The sequence below is a fragment of the Delphinapterus leucas genome, chromosome 8, assembly GCF_059928025.1.
Source record: "Delphinapterus leucas isolate spDelLeu-1000000601 "Yukka" chromosome 8, BTC_Dleu_Yukka2, whole genome shotgun sequence".
NCBI classification, from domain to species: Eukaryota; Metazoa; Chordata; class Mammalia; order Artiodactyla; family Monodontidae; genus Delphinapterus; species Delphinapterus leucas.
The window spans coordinates 58709944-58731371 of record NC_143136.1 but is presented as its reverse complement, the minus strand read 5'-3'; the positions used below and the strand labels follow the sequence as shown (position 1 = coordinate 58731371).

The 21428-nt window shown below is 36.4% G+C and overlaps 1 protein-coding gene across 1 annotated transcript in view; it reads right to left on the bottom strand.

The window, feature by feature from the left end:
• Positions 1 to 1989: 1989 nt before the first annotated feature.
• Positions 1990 to 21428, bottom strand: part of CIRSR (corepressor of RBPJ and splicing regulator) — a 39543-nt gene continuing 20104 nt past the window's right edge. Inside the window, exons 8-10 of the mRNA XM_022570067.3 lie at positions 5497 to 5603; positions 4352 to 4437; positions 1990 to 3133 (exon numbers count right to left, since the gene is read on the bottom strand). Of these exons, the coding sequence (XP_022425775.1) occupies positions 2464 to 3133; positions 4352 to 4437; positions 5497 to 5603 (863 nt within the window). The 3' untranslated portion in view covers positions 1990 to 2463. The remainder of the gene's footprint in view (positions 3134 to 4351; positions 4438 to 5496; positions 5604 to 21428) is intronic.

Here is a 21428-nt window from a genome sequence, read left to right as displayed (position 1 = left end):
TAGATGCTTAATATTTTATTTTAAAAATCACTTTCAATTCCTTTTACCCTTATCATTAGAGTGTGCAGAACAAGTCAGGTGAGCCTCTTTAAAGCTATTTATTAACATGTTATGATTGTACGTGAAAATGCCTCCCTTCAGTTTTTAAGTTTGCCAAGTTGGAATGCTAGCCCCTTGGGGCTGTCTAGCATCCTTTAGTGACCAAGTCTGAAAGCCAAACAGCAAACCAACATTTCCTATAATTACATGGGAATTTTTCTCACCATTGGATAGATAAGAATGTTGGGGCTATTGGTACTTTATAGTTTCTCAATCTTAACGGTGAAGGATAAGTAAACCAGAGATTTGAAAAATTCTTGCAGCCACTTATAAAGTTAAAAGGGGACCACACTTTTGTGGAAGTCAAAGTGTTAAGAAATGATAAAGTATATAATTCACTTTAATTACAGGATGCTTTTCAACATTTCTCTTCATGAACACTGGTTCAGAAATCCTTTAAGGCAGTAAATATTGCACAGGTTTTGACATTATAAAAATTATAAAGTCTAAAAAGGCATAAGATAGAAAATAATCAGTGCAACACTGATGAACTCAAGGTGTAAATTAGTGGTCTCTATCAATCTCAAATGCATGCTTTTTTTAAATGAAGAGGGAAAGGGATCTTTGAGGTGCGCTGTAAGTTATTGAAGAGTACCGTAGAATGAATTCAAGTTCTCCCCTCCCAACTCTCTTAAAAATATAAATAATCAAAGGGTTGCTTATGCCTTTAGTTAGCTGCTTGTAAATCAGAGGACATCTCTGTGTGTGCATATACAAGACAAAGATACATATACCAGACTACACAGAGAGGTTTTACTTAATTCTTCTTTCAAACTTCTTTCCTATAAAATTTATGAAATTAGGACTTCCATTCTCAAAACCATCCAAACTAATCAATATTTGTATTGTATTAAATAAGAAGTGTTTTTAAAATGTGGAACCCTGATAACAATACTTGTGTCCATGATGGTTAGTATATATTTTTTGGAATTGCATGTTACTTGTAATTTGAACTAAATGATTTTTTTCTATAGTTTTCCTTCACCATATGCTTTGAAACACAAGGGGAACCTTGCAGCTAAATTTAAACATACCTTATATACCTATACTTATGAAATATATCTAAACCGTTTACACTGGTTCATTTGTGACGTTATGTAAATGCTTCACCTTTAGAAGTAAAATCTGTAATAGCTGAATGTCAGTAGTAGAAGGGCCATCTGTCCTAGGTAGAATAATGGTCCCTTAATGACATAGCAATCCCAATACCTGGAACCTGTGAAGATGTTAGGTTACATGGCACAGGGCAATTAAGGTTGCAGATAGAATTAAGGTTGCTAATCAATTGACTTTGAAATAGGGAGATTTTCCTGGTGGGCCCAATGTAATCACAAGGGTCCCAAAGAGTGGAAAACAATGCAGAATGTGAAAGTGTCAGAGTGATTAGATGTGAGAACTTGACTTTGTTAGCTTTGAAGATGGAAGAAAGGGCCAGGAGCCAAGGAATGCAGGTGGCCTCTAGAAGCTGCAACGAGCAAACAGATTTTCCCTAGAGCCTCCAGAATCAAACCTGCTGACACCTTGATTTTAGCCCAGTGAGACCCATTTCAGATTTCTGATCTCCAGAACTGTATTCGCGTTAAGACTGAGGTTATTTGTTATGGCAGCATAGAAAATACATCATCCAAATGTAAATAGCTTCTGACCCTAGAGCAAAACTGAAGGGAATTTAAAGTCTTAAAGAAATACTGACCAATCCATTACTTAATTCATAGCCGTGAATTTCTACAATGATTACACTTGGCTTCAAGTAAATGCAAATCTTAAGAGTAATAAATTTGAATTGAAAAAAAAATAAACTATACCCATTCAATGTACTGTCATTCTTTTAATGATGTTTCAGAACAAAGAGAATGTCACGCAGTTACATGGGGTTTTTGTTTTAGTATAGGGCACAAGAAACATTAATGAACAGAATTTTTTTTTTTTTTTTTTTTTTTTGCGGTACGCGGGCCTCTCACTGCTGCGGCCTCTCCCATTGCGGAGCACAGGCTCCAGATGCACAGGCCCAGCGGCCACGGCTCACAGGCCCAGCCGCTCCACGGCACGTGGGATCCTCCTGGACCGGGGCACGAATCCGCGTCCCCTGCATTGGCAGGCGGACTCCCAACCACTGCGCCACCAGGGAAGCCCAACAGAAAATATTTTTACAGCCCCAAAACAGATCACTTACAAATATTTGCCAAGTTCATTCTTATGGGATTCATGTAGTTTTGTACCTGATATAACAGTTTACAGGGATGAAAAATTAAAATAGAGCTTTTTTATTAGAAATACAATAGTACATAATTTAGCCCTTGCTAAAGGTATTCAAGAAGGAAGTGGAGATATTTTTATTTCCAGGTAATTGTCACATACAAGTCTCTATTCTCTACTTCTCCATTCTCTTTGCATCACTCTAGTGTGCCTGTCTCCTGATAATGCTCTGTGCATCTTCCCTCCTCTGTATCTATCTGTGCCATGGCTTCTGGTGTCATTTCTTCTGTCCCACTCTTCACTGGGACTTGGCCGTGGCCGTCTTCTTATTTCTCCTGGCTTGTAACCACCATGACTTCTGCTTCGGCTTCTCCTACTCCTCTCATCCCTGCTCTGGCTCCTGCTGCCTCTCTCATTTCTTCCAGATCCTCTCTCCTCTGGACTCTGGTTATGGCTTCTGGGCTTTCTGTCAGAATCAGAATGCCTCCATTTGCTCTTCTCCCCAGAACTCTCTTGTTTTAAAAACCTAGGCTTTTCCTTGTTACTGTGACTGCTAGAACGTTCTTCATCAAGTTTTCTCTTCTTAGACTTGTCCATCTCTTCAGAACCACTGTTGTAATTCCCTGAACGCTTGTGTTTCTTTCTTTTCTTCTTCTGTATTTTTTTTTCTTTGTTGTCACTCTCACTGCTGCTTTCTGAAGTGCCACCAGAGGAGGAAGAGGAAGAGGAGGAGGATTTGTTTTTATGTTTTTTGTGTTTACTTCTGCTCTTCTGAAGCTTTTTCTTTTTTCTATCTTTTCTCTTTTTCTTTTTTTTCTTCTCAAGTCGATCCAATTTCCTGTTATTGGGAAAAAAACAGTGACAGGCTATGTAAAAACAGTCCTTTCACCGACAAGTATAAAATTTTGAATAGACAATATAGTTTCTTAGAAGCTATTAAAAGTGGTATTCAAACACAAATACATTCTTTACTTTTATTAAATGACAAAGCATTTTCTTCCCTGTAAATTATTCAAGTCACATATACTATAATTTAAATTTAAAAATGCATTAACTGTCTCAGTATACTTTCCTCAATAGTAATAACTATTAAAAAAATTCTTACTGAATCAGAATTTGTAATTATATAGTACCCTAAATAAATGGTCATCGTGGCATAAAGAAAAGTTTGTAACATTAGCTGGACCAACTGCAAACTGAAATATAAAGCTCTAATCAGATGAAACATTAATTTTATGTATGTACTATTTTAAATATGGAAATACCCAATAACATTACACTATCAAATTTCAAGGGCATTTTCTCCAGAAAGTCTGAATAAGTTTAATACATTTTACATTTTTTTAATATTCTATTTTAGTTACATAAAATAAAATAATCACATATTAGTTTTCAACAATTGTTTAGACTTATAAATAAATAATTCGGACAATTCTATTATGGCATTCTGAATTTCTAAAGAGTATTTCACATTCTCAGAAGAGTAACTTGTTTATATGATATGTTTGAGTTACTCTGAAATAAAAATGTCTTCACTGGATTCTGTCCAGCCATTCTCAAAACTCCACATATTGAAACATCATGAGCTCCCTCTGTTGGACTCAGCAGACATGTCTTGGATTCTTTAATCCAGAGGTAGTCAGTTCAACACGATTCATACTGACTTTAAATTTAAGCATTCTTTGGCATTCCTCATAAAATTGTACAAAATGTAAGAAGAGTAATACATGGCCCACAATTTTCTAAGAACAAACCGTATGCAAAGATATATACAAATCTGTGAAAACTAAAACCTACAAATAAATCTATTTCCAAATTAAATGTTCTGAAAAGTGCAGTGACTTTGCGGTATAAACTGAGTATATAATCTTACATTCATTTTCATATTACTGAAAGAAAGATAAAATTGTACTACTATAGCTGAAGAATAAATCAATAAATGAATGTGATACATGGTTTAAGTACCTTAAACTTAGGATCAGAGTTGAATATGACACTAAGATGAAACATAAGAAAAAATGTAGTTGAATTCATTAAACAGACACTTTTTAATCACCTGAGAAGTTTCTGTTTTTGTTTGGTTGTTAGTGACTTTAAAAATTCGACTTCTGGATCTTCTTCACCCTCACTTGCAACATATTCCTAAGTCAACAAAGACATCATTAAATTGCTAGATTATAAGACAAGTTAGTTATCAGACAGGAAAGGAAACATTTACAAATAAGAAATTTTGTATTAGGGACATACTGTAAGTTAGTATGACATTTTGGATTGGAAAGTGGAATTAAAAAATTTTTGTAGTCTACCTGCCAAGGAGGATCATAATGCCCTAAGAGGTTAAGATGACTGCTTTGCCACCATTAACAACCTTTATCAGGAGAGGACGACAGAGAAGCATAGACAAAATGTTTATAGCATGGTTTCTACTCTCTCAATTTTCTTTTTAATTTAATGGAACATAAAAACCAGGAAGATCATGAACTTTAGGAGAAGGTCAAAACATCCACAATTTTTGCCTTTACAAGTTCAATAGTACATTATCAAGTATATTAAAGAGTACAAATACATGATATATACGTTATACATACAATCCCTAGCAATGTTTGAGAAGGAAGGTGACTCTTTCAGAGCAGTACAAGTTTATGCCAGTGGGAGTCTGGGTTTTAGTCTCAGCTCTGTCTCTAAAAAGCCACATGATCTCAGGGAAATCACTTAACTTCTGAGGGCTCCAGTTTCCTCGTTAAATGAAATAAATGGTTTGTATTAGAACATCTGCATTTAACCCTTTAAACTCAACCATTTTCTGGATCTATGTACACTTTAATCAAGTAACTGTTTAAAATATTTTCCATATTTTTTAGGGGTTTGCTTTTATACACTTCTTCCCATTGGTTCTGTTTAATGTCACTTCATGGGTAAGTTAGCAGAAAGGAAAAAGTAACAACTGTATCACCAGATCAGTTAGATATTTTATCCATATAAACCCAGAGGAGCAGGTTCGTTTATTAAAATATAGGTTTAAAAACATTTCTCATTTAGGTTAAAATAATAAGCAAAATCAAAATACGTTTTAGGCATTTTCTTTGCTCTATCTTGCCTTCCTATGGATATATACATATTGGAAAACATTAAGTAGCAATTCACAAGCAATCACATTTAGATTTATAGACATTTTCAGCTTACTGATAAAAAGATCATTACCTGTGATGGATCATTTGCGGTCAAGTTTCTCCCCAGTACGTTTCGTTTCAATGCAAACCCACTATTTCTCATCTCTGCTATTAGCTCTGAGGGGTGCATCGATGGTCCTGTTCACAAAAATCACAGTTTGAATGTATCATTTATAACTCTCTACCTTTTTCGGACTCCACAGTAGGAATGCAGTTGAAGCTTTGTTAAGTAAAATCACAGCTAAATCAACTCAATAATCTTCTGCTGAGCAAATAATCAGATATGATTTTCTAAAACAGCAGTCTGGAGATTCAGAATAGAAAATAATTGCATTTTTCTTACGTGCTAGGGGATTCTCTTATGTAACTTTGTCATATTGAAAAAGATACACTTAAGTGTTATCTGCTTGGCAGTTTTTAGTATAAAATCAAAGCAAAATGATAAAAGACTGCAATTAAACTTGTAATAGTTATTCTCTCAGTAAGAATTCAATTTGAAAAGAGATACTTACACATACGCTATCAGTAACAATCAAGTACTTTAGTTAATCTTGCATATATACATTTTCAGAGTTTGAAACTTCTAGTCATTAGTTTGGGGTTGGTGACAAGCAATTTTAGGCTAGCTATAGGTGTGTATGTGTTATATTTTCTACAAGCTGTTGTTTCCACTTTTACAAAATCCCCAAACTTTTTGAAAAGTGAGCTTGTTTTTGGTCACATAATATGCTCTAAAGACAAATAATATGGACTAAACATAGATATAATTAAAAATAAAAAATTTTAAACATCTGCACCCTTCCCTCAAACATTATTACGTTTACATAGGATAGGAAAGATTCTTTCCTCCTTCTTTTGTATATTCCAGTTTCATTTTGTTTTCCCTGCAAGTAGCAAATAATGACAACATTTCATGGAAGCTTTTTAGTTTCTGGCCTAAATCATTACACTGGCTTAAAAGAACTGTACTGGGCAATGTATCTGGAATACAGGTAAGAATACGACAGTTCCTGCCAACAAGGAACTCATAAGGGAGGGTGGGGGATAGAGAAATATTCAGAAACTGATACTCTAGTTTGTTGATTAAATACGTCATCTAATTTCTTTACCTTTTCCCTGATTTATTGGTCTTTTACTACTTATTTTGCATGCTCACTTACATGTTACCATAAAAAAACAAAAGGCAATAGGCAATATAATTCAAATCTGTTCTCTTGCCAATAGCATCTTTGGTAAAAAGTTTGGTCAGACAAGTTCAGGTGTAGGTTAATAACTTTTATTGGACTCTGGGCTTTACCATTCTACTCATATTACCAAAAACAATTGAAAGTTGGCTATAGGTATTAGGGAGATAATTAGAAAAAACTGCCTATTACTGGTGTATGGGAAGTATTAATAATGTGATGCTTTAATTTGCTGCAGGAAAAAGCCTTATTTAATTGAAAACAAAACAAAAACATCATAACAAAAACAAAAACATTTATTTCATTGATATTAATATTTCATTTTAAAACAACACTGGATTTTTGGTTTGTTTTTTCTTTTATACAATTAATTTAATTTCCTGTGGATTACTTTAATGACTTCTAGAAAAATTCAATTTGGTTGATAATACTGATAATAATATGTTAAGTAAAAAACTGAATTTTATAAATTCATTTATTTTATTTATTTTTGGCTGCAAAAATATTTTTGCTGCGCGCGGGCTTTCTCTAGTTGTGGCGAGCGGAGGCTACTCTTCGTTGTGGTGCACGGGCTTCTCATTGCGGTGGCTTCTCTTGTTGCAGAGAATGGGCTCTAGGCGTGCGGGCTTCAGTAGTTGTGGCATGCGGACTCAGTAGTTGTGGCTCGCAGGCTCTAGAGCACAGGCTCAGTAGTTGTGGCACACGGGCTTAGTCACTCCACGGCATATGGGATCTTCCTGGACCAGGGATCAAACCTGTGTCCCCTGAACTGGCAAGCAGACTCCTAACCACTGTGCTACCAGAGAAGTCCCAAAAATTGAACTTTAAATATTAGTATGGAGTGCCTCTAAATGGCATTGAAGTGCTAATATAATTAATAGCTTTAAATTAATTATAGAGTGTCTCACTTTGGTGGCTTCTCAAACTTCACATGTAGGAACCTAATTTTATAAAGTAGAAAATGTCTTTCCTGAAGTGTCAAAACTACATTTCCTTGTCAACAACTTTTTTAGATGTTCAATGAATTCAGAAAGCAAACATGCTAAGAATTAGGATAAAAACCACTCCAGTAAAGGGCTAAAGAGCTTGGCCATTATGATGAAAGGGTACTGATTTCATCAGTTTTCATCAAAAGATGGGTAATTTTAATAAAATGCTTTAGAAAACATACTTTAAAATTTTTCATTACAGTACTTCCAACTACTTCAAGAAAATGATCTCTCTTTCCCCAGGCTGACAGAGATTATTCAGACTATAAAACAAACATTACTCTTCCATCATTTGTATTTCTCCAAAATCTCAACTGAAATTTTGTAGTACGTATGCTTAGCATATACTTCCACACTGTAAGACTCTAAACAATGTTTAGTGAAGTACCTAACAAATAATAACTATTATTTTTGTCAGTAGCTATAAAACTTTTGTGATTATTATATATTTTTCACAAAAAATGCTCTTAATAGTAACATTTTTCAAAATCCAGTCTTATTCACTTCTTTTTGTACTTAAACTTTCTCCTTCTATCATCAAAACTTCTAGAAAGATATGACAAGTCAGGTTTAATTAAGATATATTCAGCAAGGTATCTTTATACTTTCATGTTACTGTGGTAGTGGCTATGTAGAGTTAACCTGACAGAAATGACTCCAGCTCTCTGAGAACTCAAAATTTAATTGATATAATATCAATAGATTATATAGATATGTTGAAGACAGATTTTACAATATGTTCAAATGCAAAATGACTACTTTTTTTGGATGCCTTTATAATTTAAATTACAGATGGAGCTGGGGTTCAGGAAGGTTTGGTTTGCTCTTAAATTTGCTATGGCAGAATGATTCTAGAGAACTCAGAAAAAGGGCATTTGTTTTAAAATGTAGATTTGTGAAGACTCCTTTCTAGATCACTTCAGTCAGGCTGGGTTAAGCCTCCATAGCTTGAAAACCAGTGTTCCAACTTAGAAAAGTTGGTCCACTGAAGAAACTGTTTTTCAACATTCATTAATTTTGCAAACTTTCTTTGCTGTGATGTGGGTAAGCACCAAAATACTAACTGTGACTATGGTATTCAGTTCTATGCCCTGATTAGACCCAGACTATTTTCTACTAGAAAAACAACATGAAGTCAATGTCACAGAAAAAATAAATTCTCAGAAGGCAAATTATGTCGTACAAAATTATGTTTGTAAAGGGTTTAATCTATTAAGAGCATTCATTTTTATAGAACGAAGCAATAGAAGGTAAAAAATGTTCTGTAGTAAAATAGGTATTTTATCAGAGAATAATATAAGAGTCAAAAGTGCTGGCCGTGAGAAAGGCCCTGTCGCCGACTTCCCAATTAGAGGACAGCAATCCCACGTGAATCCCACAAATGGCACAGGAGGGAGACTAATGATGAATGAAGGAAGAGATATTCCTGTGTCTCACTGTTAGCCTGGGCCCATCTGCTCTTCCCAAGGACAGAGCTATCTTCCTTCCAAAGTTCACTGTTCCTTTCAAATGAAGCATTACCTTCTACAGTTTTATGGTATTCAGTGGGAAAAAGGACACTGAGTTACAGGTTAAGTATGGCTGTATTAGAAATACTTTCCCCTCCTTCCCCCAAATTTAATACACTAATTTAATTTATAGGATGCTACTGCTTCCTGAGACTAAAATTCTATTCCTAGAGTGAATATCATTTTGTTTGTGATGACAGTGGTGATTAATTATTTTCCTTCTCATTCTGTGTGTGTATTTTAACTTGATACAATGAAAAAATCTCAAACCTAGGGAGAATAAAGAGTTCTATATATTCATCACACAGCTTCAACAATTATCAATGTTTTGCCATCCTTGTTTTATTTATTACCTCCAGGGTTTTTTGTTTCTTTTTTGATAGAGTATTTTAAATAAAATTTCAGACATCACTTTGGTATATAAATCACTAATATGGGCTACTTCTTAAAAATAAAGCCCTAACACCTTTGTTACACTTATTAATACTGACAGTTATAAAATCCAGTCAACATTCAGATTTCCCCAATTACCTCAAAAAAATTTTTTTTTTACAGTTGGCTTGTTCACATTAGGATCCAAACAAGTTCCACACATTGCATTTGGTTTATGTATCTCTTAAGTCTCTCTCTCCCTCTCTACTTTTGAGGTACAAATGACACATATCTTAAATCTCTTTTAATCTAAAAAAAGGTAGCCACTTTTCCTCCACTCCCCCCTTATTGCTATTCATTTGTTGAAGAAACTGGGTCATTTGTACTGTAGAATCTCCCCCATTCTGGGTAGTGATGTCATTTAATATGTTCTTCTAGCCCTTGTATTTACTGTAAATGAGCAGTTAGATCTAGAGGCTTATTATTACATTATTTTGGTATTTTATAACACATACTTTAGGGGAATAATGGAAAGTTTTCTAAAGTTTGGATTCAGGAAAATGAGACCTGAAAAGAAACACATTTTTGCTAATGAACTAGACTAAGGAAAAAAGGCTGAGACTTCAACCTGGTATGTTCTTGCTTTCATCATGTATTTATTGTAGTCACAGTAACAGTGATACAACCTTAAAAATGCGTGGGTTTGAAAATAAACCCCCAAACACATCACAAATGAATTATGATTCTTATTTCCATGAAAAGTATGACATTTATTTCTTCCTTCTTTCTTACGGTTAAACTGACTATATATTGTGAAGAAGCCACTCCCTGTCACTAAATGTAAAACGGACACTTAGAAACACTAGTAATAGTACACGATCAAGAGGGAGAATTATCACAGTTATCTTACATTTGTATTTGAATCCTAATATTACCTAACCTTTTTGCTTTAAAGAAAGCTTATAGAAAGTTACCTTAAAAAAAGACTGAAAAGGGGGGCACAGCATGCAGCACAAGTCCCAGGGAAAAAGTGAACAAAGCTATTAATAAAGTGTGTGGGTGATTTTTATTTATATAGATGAGAATGTTTTATGTATGATTTTCTAAAGGTTATGCAAGAACCAATTGTACTGAATTGTAATAAAACTGCTCCATACTGAGAATTTTCTTGACACGTTGCCAGTTCATCTTAGTGGAGGCTGGAAACAATAAGGTTTCTTATTGCCCTTATCCTGAGTTCATACTGAAGAAAGCTAATTTGATCTCTATTAAGACATACAATGTAAAAGAAAAATTAAACATTTCATTTTTGTCTGTGTGTCTGGAAAATACACAAAGGCAGGGAAAGATGAAACTGCCCTTATTGTATGCTAGTGAAAAACACTATAAAACACAATCTTGCCTTACAGAATCAATAACGTTAAAGATATTGGAGGTATATCTGATTATGTCTTCACACTTATATTTTCAACTTAATTTACATGCAGGTATTTTACTGATGATACAACTATCACTAAATACTAAAGTGAATAAAGATAATAAAGTGAATTCATAGTCCTAGAGGACTAAGAAAAATCATTTGTGTTGTGATGAACATGAAGTATTAGAAGTCAGCACTATGTTCTAAAGAAGTTATGAGAATATGAACGCTCTTGAAAAGTTGTGCATCCATGAACCTCAAAAACAGTATGTTGAGTCAAAGAAGTCAGACACAGAAGAACACATACTGTATGATTCCATTTATATGAAGTTCATGAACAGGTAAAAGTAATATATGGGATTAGAAATGAGAGTAGTAGTTGTATGTGGAGGATGCCAACTGGAAGGGGATAGAAGGGTATTTACCAGGGTGACAGCAATGCTCTATGCTCTGTATTTGTCAGAAACATTGGTTACATGGGTGCATACATTTGTCAAACTCAATCTACACTTAAGAGCAGTGCATTTTACTTAAAAATAAATTAAATCAGTCAACAGTAATTACTGAATGACTGAGTTACTATAGACTCTCACTACATTTCTATACTAGATCTCTCTCAAACTATGGAGAGAGCCCTGCATAGGGAATTTCAACTTATTCTTCCCTAGTATATAACATAGAAAGTGATTTTACAAATCAATATGTATTATTGAGGGCTTATTATTTTATCTCACTAAGTACTTGAAAATAAAGAATGGAGAACTTGGTTTTTGCCTTCAAGCTTATAATCTTTTTTGGGAAAATTAGTTAATATAAAAGAATAGGAAAAATATAAATTTGTGTTATAAGATATATTCAGAGAATAAGATGATAAACAGTGATGTTTAGTATAGTTAGCAAAGCCTAACTCTTTAGCCACTCACTAAACTATTATTTAGTAAGCATGTGCATTGTGGAAAGCATTGGGAATACAAAGATAAATAAGATACATTACATATTTCAGAAAAGCAATACTTTCTAGGAAAGAACTAGAAACTGAGTTTGACTTTCAAACTCATAGGATTTAGAAAAAGGTAAAAAATATGGCATTATAAATGAGTGGAACATGACGAAGGTTCATGTTAACGTAAGTTTGATTTGGGTAGAATTAATATTTACTAGGTAGACTACATTTCATTCATTGTCCTTTACCCAGGTAATCAGTAGTTAATTTCCTTTACTTGAAGTTGGCAGACCTTGAGTAGATGGAATGATATTAACAGGAAGAGTCATGTAAAAGAGAGTTATGATTGGGATCTGAGAATCATAATACCCCTTTGAGATTAGGGGAGGTGTAGCCTCCACTAGCCCCACATATGCCTTTAACACAAAGCAGAGCCATTTACTGACAGAACAGGATTGCAATTAATTTGTTAATGTCAATGGAATTTCAAGGCATAGCCACTCTAACAACACATTTAATCACTGAATTGTAATAGTGCTTATAAATAGTTCAAAATGAGTAACCATCTGTAGTCACTTAAAATAGCCAAAATTTAAAGTACTAATCAAGAACATCAATTTGACCTTTGAAACACTATGAATTGACAAGTTTTACTGAATAATCTCTTTAATAGGTCAATATTTCTTTTTAGATAATTAGTTTTCTCATGCATTTAAAAACATGTATGTTCCCGACTTATCAAATTTTTTTAAAACTTATTTTATGTTTTTTTTTTTTAATTTAATTTTTATTTTTGGCTGCATTGGGTCTTCGTTGCTGTGCGCGGGCTTTCTCTGGTTGCAGCGAGTGGGCCTCTCACTGCGGTGGCGTCTCTTGTTGCAGAGCACAGGCTCTACGCACGCGGGCTTCAGTAGTTGCAGCACGCGGGCTCTAGAGCGCAGGCTCAGTAGTTGTGGCGCACGGGCTTAGTTGCTCTGCGGCATGTGGGATCTTCCCGGACCAGGGCTCAAACCCATGTCCCCTGCACTGGCAAGCGGATTCTTATCCACTGCACCACCGGGGAAGTCCCTAAAACTTTTTATTTTATATTGGAGTATAGCCGATTAACAATGCTGTGATAGTTTCAGGTACACCACAGAGCGACTCAGCCATACACATACATGTATCCATTCCCCCCCAAACTCCCCTCCCATCCAGGTTGCCACATAACAGTAAGCAGAGTTCCCTGTGCTATAACAGTAGGTCCTGGTTATGCGTTTTAAATACAGCAGTGTGTACATGTCAATCCCAAACTCCCTAACTATCCCTTCCCTCCACCCTTCCTCCCTGGTAACCATATGTTTGTTCTCTCCCTTCCTCCCTGGTAACCATGTTTGTTCTCTAAGTCTGTAAGTCTGTTTCTGTTTTGTAAATAAGTTCATTTGTATCATTTCTTTTTAGTTTCTGTGTATAAGCGATATCATATGACATTTCTCTTTCTCTGACTTACTTCACTCAGTATGACAATCTCTAGGTCCATCTATGTTGCTGCAAATGGCATTATTTCATTATTTTTTATGGCTGAGTAACTACTGACAAGGGCTTAATTTTCAAAATATACAAAGAGCTCATACATCTCAATAACAAAAAACCACACAACTACATATTAAAGGGAGAAGAAGTGGTGCCTGCCTAACTTTCCTTTTTATTTTGAGGTCAATCCTTTATTAGTTTTAATATCCACCTATTTGAAGAGTTTAGCTTTAAAGGGATTCTGGTAACACAAATACTTTTTCTGCAGCAGAATTATGTTGAAGGATTTAAAAAAAATTCTGCCATCAGATGTAGGGCTATCTCAGTAGCTATCCTGGGAGGATTCAACTTCTTCAAGGAGTTACATAAAAGAACTCCGTAACAGATAAGGGCCGGATGTGCCAGAAGGGCAACTGAGTTTATCATCTTTCTTTCTAAACAAAGTCCCTCCAGCATGCTCCTAGGTGTCCTTCTAGTACAAGCTTATGATCAGACAATTATTTTGTTAAATTTCCCAAACATATTCTCAAGCAACAAAAATTCCTCCAACATGATAGGTTGATGGAAAGATGGAGGAGCAGCATGTGGGAGTACTACTGCAGGAAACTGCTATTAGTACTACAGCTTAGTGTAATATTCTTCAACAAAAATTAGATCAAGACTTAGGGGAAATAAGGCAAGGAAAAGAGCACTGATATGTAAACAAATGTTTGCAACAAGTATAAAATAATACTTTCCTCAATTTAAGCTATTATTAATTTTCATATTGTTTAAATGCACTAAAACCTTTGGCATACACAAGACTGGTTAGAGAAACCTGAAACATTAAGTACCAATCATCATTTTAGCTGTCAGTGGTATGGCTGGATCTCATACTTAAGTGTTATAAAGAAAAAGAAATTTTGTATATGTCAAGAATATCCAGTGATACCATTTTGCATTTAAAATTTACTTTGATTAAAAACGTGAAATTTACCATATTATCATATAGAGTCAGTTCCAAACATTCTTAAAATTAAGTTTAAAAAAATGGCAGGGGGCTTCCCTGGTGGCGCAGTGGTTGAGAGTCCACCTGCCGATGCAGGGGACATGGGTTCGTGCCCTGGTCCAGGAAGATCCCACATGCCGCGGAGCGGCTGGGCCCGTGAGCCATGGCTGCTGAGCCTGCGTGTCCGGAGCCTGTGCTCTGCAACGGGAGAGGCCACAACAGTGAGAGGCCTGTGTACCGCCCCAAAAGAAAAAATGGCAGGGACTTCCCTGGTGGCACAGTGGTTAAGAATCCTCCTGCCAATGCAGGGGACACAGGTTTGTGCCCTGGTCTGGGAAGATCCCATATGCCACAGAGCAACTAAGCCCATGCACCACAACTACTTAGCCCGTGCTCTAGAGCCCGTGAGCCACAACTACTGAGCCCATGTGCCACAACTACTGAAGCCTGTGCGCCTAGAGCCCGTGATCTGCAACGAGAAGCCACCACAATGAGAAGCTCACATACTGCAACAAAGAGTAGCCCCTGCTCGCCGCAACTAGAGAAAGTCCACGCACAGCAACAAAGACCCAACGCAACCAAAAATAAATAATAAATAAATTTTAAAAATCATTAAAAAAAATGGCAAAGTAACTTTAAATATATAGCAACTTAAACCTAAAAAAACAAAAGTCAAATAATTAGTACAATATGAATTTTATGTTAACAAATTTCGAATCAATGTTTCTTCACTTTTATGTTGCTTTTACAACTTTTAGGCTTCAGTCCAATATATGAAGAGCCTGAAATTCCTCCCATTCTCACAACAAGAAAAAAGCTGAAAAAAGTGAACATCAATAAATCTTATAGATCTATTGGAGAATTGAGATCACAGGGCAAATCACTGCCCCCAAATGGGAGAGACAGGTGATACAGAGACTCAGTTTACCGAGACCAGAAACCAACAGAGCCAGCAATTGGTAGAAATACTTAAAGGATAACTGACTATTCTTGGAGACTGAGCAAGGACTAGCTTGAGAGATGAAAACTCCTGGGGGCTCAACCTTAAAGGGGCCCCAACACTTCTGTGAGTTTTACTTCCAGAAGCCCCACCAGGTTCTCACTGTGAACATCAAATAACAATCCCCTTGTACTTCCAACAGTGGGAAGGGAAAAGTAATCATCTTGAAATACGCCCAGAGCATTTTGTTGTCCTGAACAAATGCTTACCCTCAAAGGAAGCTATTTCACCAGAGCCTAACCTATGTGGGTGAAGAAAAAAAGCTGAGAAGTGGGGGAAAAAAAGCTGAGAAACACACATGAAGGTTACAGCCCAGGGGCAGAAGCTCACTAAAAAACTGAAACCTAGTCATAGGATTATAGAATGCTTCCCCTCCCCTCATATCTTACCACTACAACAGTAGGGCTCCTGTAAAATAACATAAGATTACAACTGAAGCCAGGCTCAGCCTCTATTAACAGAGTCTGTAGGGAAGCCCAAAGATAACAGAGGAGACCAAAACAATGACACCAGAGGATATTTATCCTCTAAAATCTACAGCTATAGCAAAGAGTAAATACAACCTAACTCCTAGCCAGATAAACATAAAACCTCACACTAAAGGCCTATTTATCTCAGTTCTGTCTACCTGATACACCATGTCTGGCTTTCAACAAAAAATTACAAGTATGATAAGAGGCAAAAACCACAGTCTGTAAAGACAAAGCAAGCATCAGAATCAAGCTCAGCTATAATGAAGATTCTGGAATTATCAGATTGGGAATCTAAAATAACTAAGATTCATATGCTAAAGGCTCTAATGGAAAAAGTGGACAACATGCAAAACAGATAGGTACTGTAAGCAGAGAAATGGAAACTCTGAGAAAGAATCTAATGGAAATGACAGAAATAAAAAACACTAATAGAAATGGAGAATGCTTTTGATGATGTCATCAGTAGACTAGGCATAACTGAGGAAAGAATCAGTAAGCTTTAAGACAGGTCAATAGAAACTTCTCAAACTGAACAGAAAATTAAAAAAAAAAAAAGGGAACCCAGAATATCCAAAAACGGTAGGACAATTACAAAAGGTGTAACATATGTACAACAGGAATACCAGAAGGGAAAGAGAGAAGACAGAAAAAAATATTTGAAATAATAATGGCTGAGATTTCTCAAGACTAATGATAGACACCAAACCACAAATCCACAAAGCTCAGAGAACATGGAGCAGGATAAATACCAAAAATCTGTACCTAGGTATATGATATTCAAACTGCAGAAAATCAAAGATGAAGAGAAAATCTTGAAAGATGTCAGAGGGGGAAAAAAACCTTACCAAGAGAGGAACAAGGATAAGAATCATGAGACTTCTCTTAAGAAACCGTGCAAGCAAGAGGAGAGTGGAGTGAAATATTTAAAGGTTGAAAGGAAAAACCTACCAACATAGAAATTATCCAGTATCCAGTAAAATTATCCTTCAAAAGTGAAGAACAAATACTTTCTCAGGCAAACAAAAATTGAGGAACATGTTACTAGTAGACCTGCCTTTCAAGAAATATTAAAAAGAAGTTATTCAGAAAGAAGGAAATGACACAGATCAGAAACTTAGATCTACATAAAGAAAGAGCATTTGAGAAGAAATAAAAGATACAATATTTTATGTTTTTTATTCTTAACTGATCTAACAGATAACATATTATTCAAAATAATAACAGCAAGAATAAACTGGATGCATTATAACTTATGGATAAATGAAATGTATGACAGTAATGTTATAAGAGACAGGAGAAAGGAACTGTGTTGTATAACAGATATTGGTTTACTCTGTTATAAGGTACTGGCACTACTCATGAAGTGGTACAGTGTTATTTGTAAGTGGACTTAGATTAGCTGTAAATGTATACTGCAAATTCTAGGGCAACAACTAACATTTTTTAGAAATTAAGCATAATTGATATGCTAAGAGAGGAGAGAAAATGGAATCACATAAAATACTCAATTAAAACCAGAGAAAGCAGAGAGTGGAAGACAAAAACAAAGAACAAGGGGGCTTCCCTGGTGGTGCGGTGGTTGAGAGTCCGCCTGCCGATGCGGGGGACACGGGTTCGTGCCCTGGTCCGGGAAGATCCCACATGCCATGGAGCAGCCGGGCTTGTGAGCCGTGGCCGCTGGGCCTGCGCGTCCGGAGCCTGTGCTCCGCGGCGGGAGAGGCTGCGGCAGTGAGAGGCCCACATACCTCAAAAAAAAACAAAAAAAAAAAACAAAGAGCAAGGGCAACAAATAGAAAACAATTATAAATATGGCAGATTTTAATCCAATTATGTCAATAATAGATAAAAAAAGATCCGACTCTGTGTTGTCTACAGAAACCCAAGTTAAATATAAAGACACAGAGAGATTAAAGGAAAGATATGGAGAAAGATATACCATGCTAACACTAATAAAATAAAGCTGGAGTATTACATTATTTTCAGATAAAGCAGATTTCAGACCAAGGAAATTTATCAAGGATAAAGAAAGACAATTTACATAATGAAAAAGGGGCTCATTCTCCAAGACATAACAATCCCAAATGTATATGCACCTAACAACAGAGCATTAAAATATGTGAGGCCAAAACTAACAGAAGTGTTTTTAGAAACAGACAAATCCCCAACTACAGTTGGAGACTTCAGTGCTCCTCTCTCAGAAATGGACAGATCCAGCAGGCAGAAAATCAGCAGGGTATAGTTGAACAGCACCATCTATCAACCTGATCTAGTTGTTATTTATTGAGTACTTCATCTAACAACAGCAGAATACACATACTTAAGCTCATATGGCAGCAGTCCCCAACCTTTCTGGCACCAGGGTCCGGTTTCATGGAAGACAATTTTAACACGGACGGGGGGTGGGGGGTGGGATGGTATGGTTCAGGCGGTAACGCAAGTGATGGGGAGCGATGGGGAGCAGCAGATGAAGCTTCGCTTGCTCACCCACCGCTCACCTCCTGCCGTGTGGCCCAGTTCCTAACAGGCTGCGGACCGGTACTGGTCCACGGCCCAGGGGTTGGGGACCCCTGTCATATGGAATAGTCACCAAGACCACATGCTGAGCCATAACCTTAGCATATACCTTAATACTAAAAGAATAGAAATCATACAAAGAATGCTCTCAGACCAAAATGGAATTGAACTAGAAACGAATAACAGAATGATAGCCAGAAAAATCCCCAAATATTTGGAGATTAAATAAACACACTCCTAAATAACACTCAGATAGAAGAAGTCTCAAGAGAAACTTAATATTTTGAACTAAATGAAAATACAACTGTTGTATAATGAAGAACTCTGTCCCCAATTCGTGGAAGGGAGCCTCTAAATCTCAGAGTTTTCTTGAGTGATAGGAGTGTCTTTGTTATTCATGGTGAGCCCCTAGACAGGTTTTGCCAAGGAGATGACTCAGGATGGGGCTGGCCACACCAGAAAGGCTAACCATGTGATTAAAGAGTTGGAGCTTTGAGCCACATATCAGCCTGACCTCTGGTGGAGGGGAGAGGGATGAGAGATTGAGTTCAACCACATGGCCAATGATTCAATGAATCATGCCCATGTAATTAAACCCTAATAAAAACTCTGCACAGCCTGGATGAGTTTCCCTCATTAACAATACTCTGTGCATATTGGTGTACGTCAATAGGTAAAGAAGATGACATGTCCAGACCCGTGGAGAGAGGACACTGAAGCTACGTGTTTGGGGTAGGGAGAGGCAAGGAAATTTTGTGTTAAAGTGTGAAATTTTTCATTGCCTAGGACTGGGGGAGACTGGGGACTGGGGATAAGAACTGAGGGGTGTGGGGTTTCATTTTGAGGAAATGAAAATGTTCTAAAATTGACTGTGGTAATGGATGTACAACTCTGTGAATATGCAAATTCAAAGCCACTGAATTGTATACTTCAAATGGGTGAACTGTATTGTATGTAAATTATAACTCAATAAAGCTATGAAGAACACTTGCTCAAGGAAATGAAAAGACAAGCCACAGACTTGGAGAAAGTATTTGCAGAAGACATATCTGATAAAGGACTGATACCACAAATATATAAAGAATTCTTAAAACTCAACAATAAGAAAGCAAATAACCCAGTTTAAAAAAATGGGCCAAAGGCCTAACAGATACCTCTCCAAGAAGATATACAGATGGCAAATAAGCATATGAATAGATGTGCTGTATAACATGTTATCAGGGAAATGAAAAATAGAACAATGAGCACTACATACCTACTAGAATGACCAAAATTCCTAACACGGACAATGCCAAATGCTGGTGAGGCTGTGGAGCTACAGGAACTCTCATTCATTGTTGGTGGGAATGTAAAATGGTGCAACTGCTTTGGATCAGTTTGGCAGTTTCTTATAAAACTAAATATACTCTTACCACATGATCCAGCAATCACATTCCAAAAACCTGCACATAGATGTTTATAGCAGCTTTATTCGTAACTGCCAAAACATGGAAGCAACCACGATGTCCTTCAGCAGGTGAATGGATCAATAAACTGGTACATCCAGACAATGTGCTATTATTCAGCACTAAAAACAAATACACTATCAAGCCGTGAAGAGACATGGAGGAACCTTAAATGCATATTACTAAGTGAAAGAAGCCAATCTGAAAAGGCCACATACTATAGATTCCAACTGTATGACCTTCAGGAAAAGGTGGAACTATGGAGACAGTAAAAAGATCAGTGGTTGGTAGGGGTTAGAGGGGAGCGGGGGATGGATACTCCGAGCAAAGATGATTTTTTAGGGCAGTGAAACTACTCTGTATGATACTATAATGGTGGATACATGCCATTATACATTTGTCCAAACCCATGGAATGTACACCACCAAGGGTGAGCCCTAAGGTAAACTATGGACTTTGGGTGATAATGATGTGTCAATGTAGGTTCATCAACTATAACAAATGTACCACTCTGATGGGGGATGCTGATAATGGGGGAGGCTATGTATTTGTGGAGGCAGGTGGTATATGGGAACTCTCCGTGCTTTTCTCTCAATTTTGCTATGAACCTAAAACTGCTCTTAAAAAAAAGTCTTTTAAGAAAAAACACAAATAAGACTGAAACAAAACAAACAAAAAGATTAAGTAGTAGACATACAGATATCTGTGACCATTAAATCTACTAAAGCCAAACAAAACAAAACAAAACAAAACAACCCGCTTGCCTTGTTGAAAACCCCCACTGTGGATTTAAAAAATGATGTTTAATTTCAATATACATTAAAAACATGAGTAAGTAACAGAAGGTAAGAGGCAATGATAAGAGTAAGGGCTGGGCTTCCCTGGTGGTGCAGTGGTTGAGAATCTGCCTGCCAATGCAGGGGACACAGGTTCGAGCCCTGGTCTGGGAGGATTCCACATGCCACGGAGCAGCTAAGCCTGTGCGCCACAACTGCTGAGCCTGTGCCCTGGAGCCTGCGAGCCACAACTAGAGCCCGTGTGCTGCAACTACTGAAGCCCACGCGCCTAGAGCCCGTGCTCTGCAGCAGAAGAGGCCACCACAATGAGAAGCCTGCGCACCACAACAAAGAGTAGCCCCCACTCACCGCAACTGGAGAAGGCCCATGCGCAGCGGTGAGGACCCAACGCAGCCAAGGATAAATGAATAAAATAAATAAATTTATTTCAAAAAAACAAAAACAAAAAACAATAACCTAATCTTAACCTTAAGAAGCAAACTAAAACCAAAGCAAAAAGAAAGAAAGGAACAATAGATATTGGGGTGAAAATTTATGAAATAGAGAATAAAATACAATAGAGAACATCAACAACAACAACAAAAAAGAGTAAGGGCTACAGAGTATAAACAAGGCTGGTGGGTCAGGCATTTAGTTATGTTGTAATATAAAAATATTTTATAAAAATTCAGTCACCACTGAAGCTTGTAAGTTTTATATATAATTTTGATATATCTAGAGTGGACAAAAACTTATAAAGTTAAGATGATCTTATCAGTAGAAAAGATATTCTAAACCAGCTTAGCCAAAAGAAGCATTTTGATTGCCTAATTTAACTT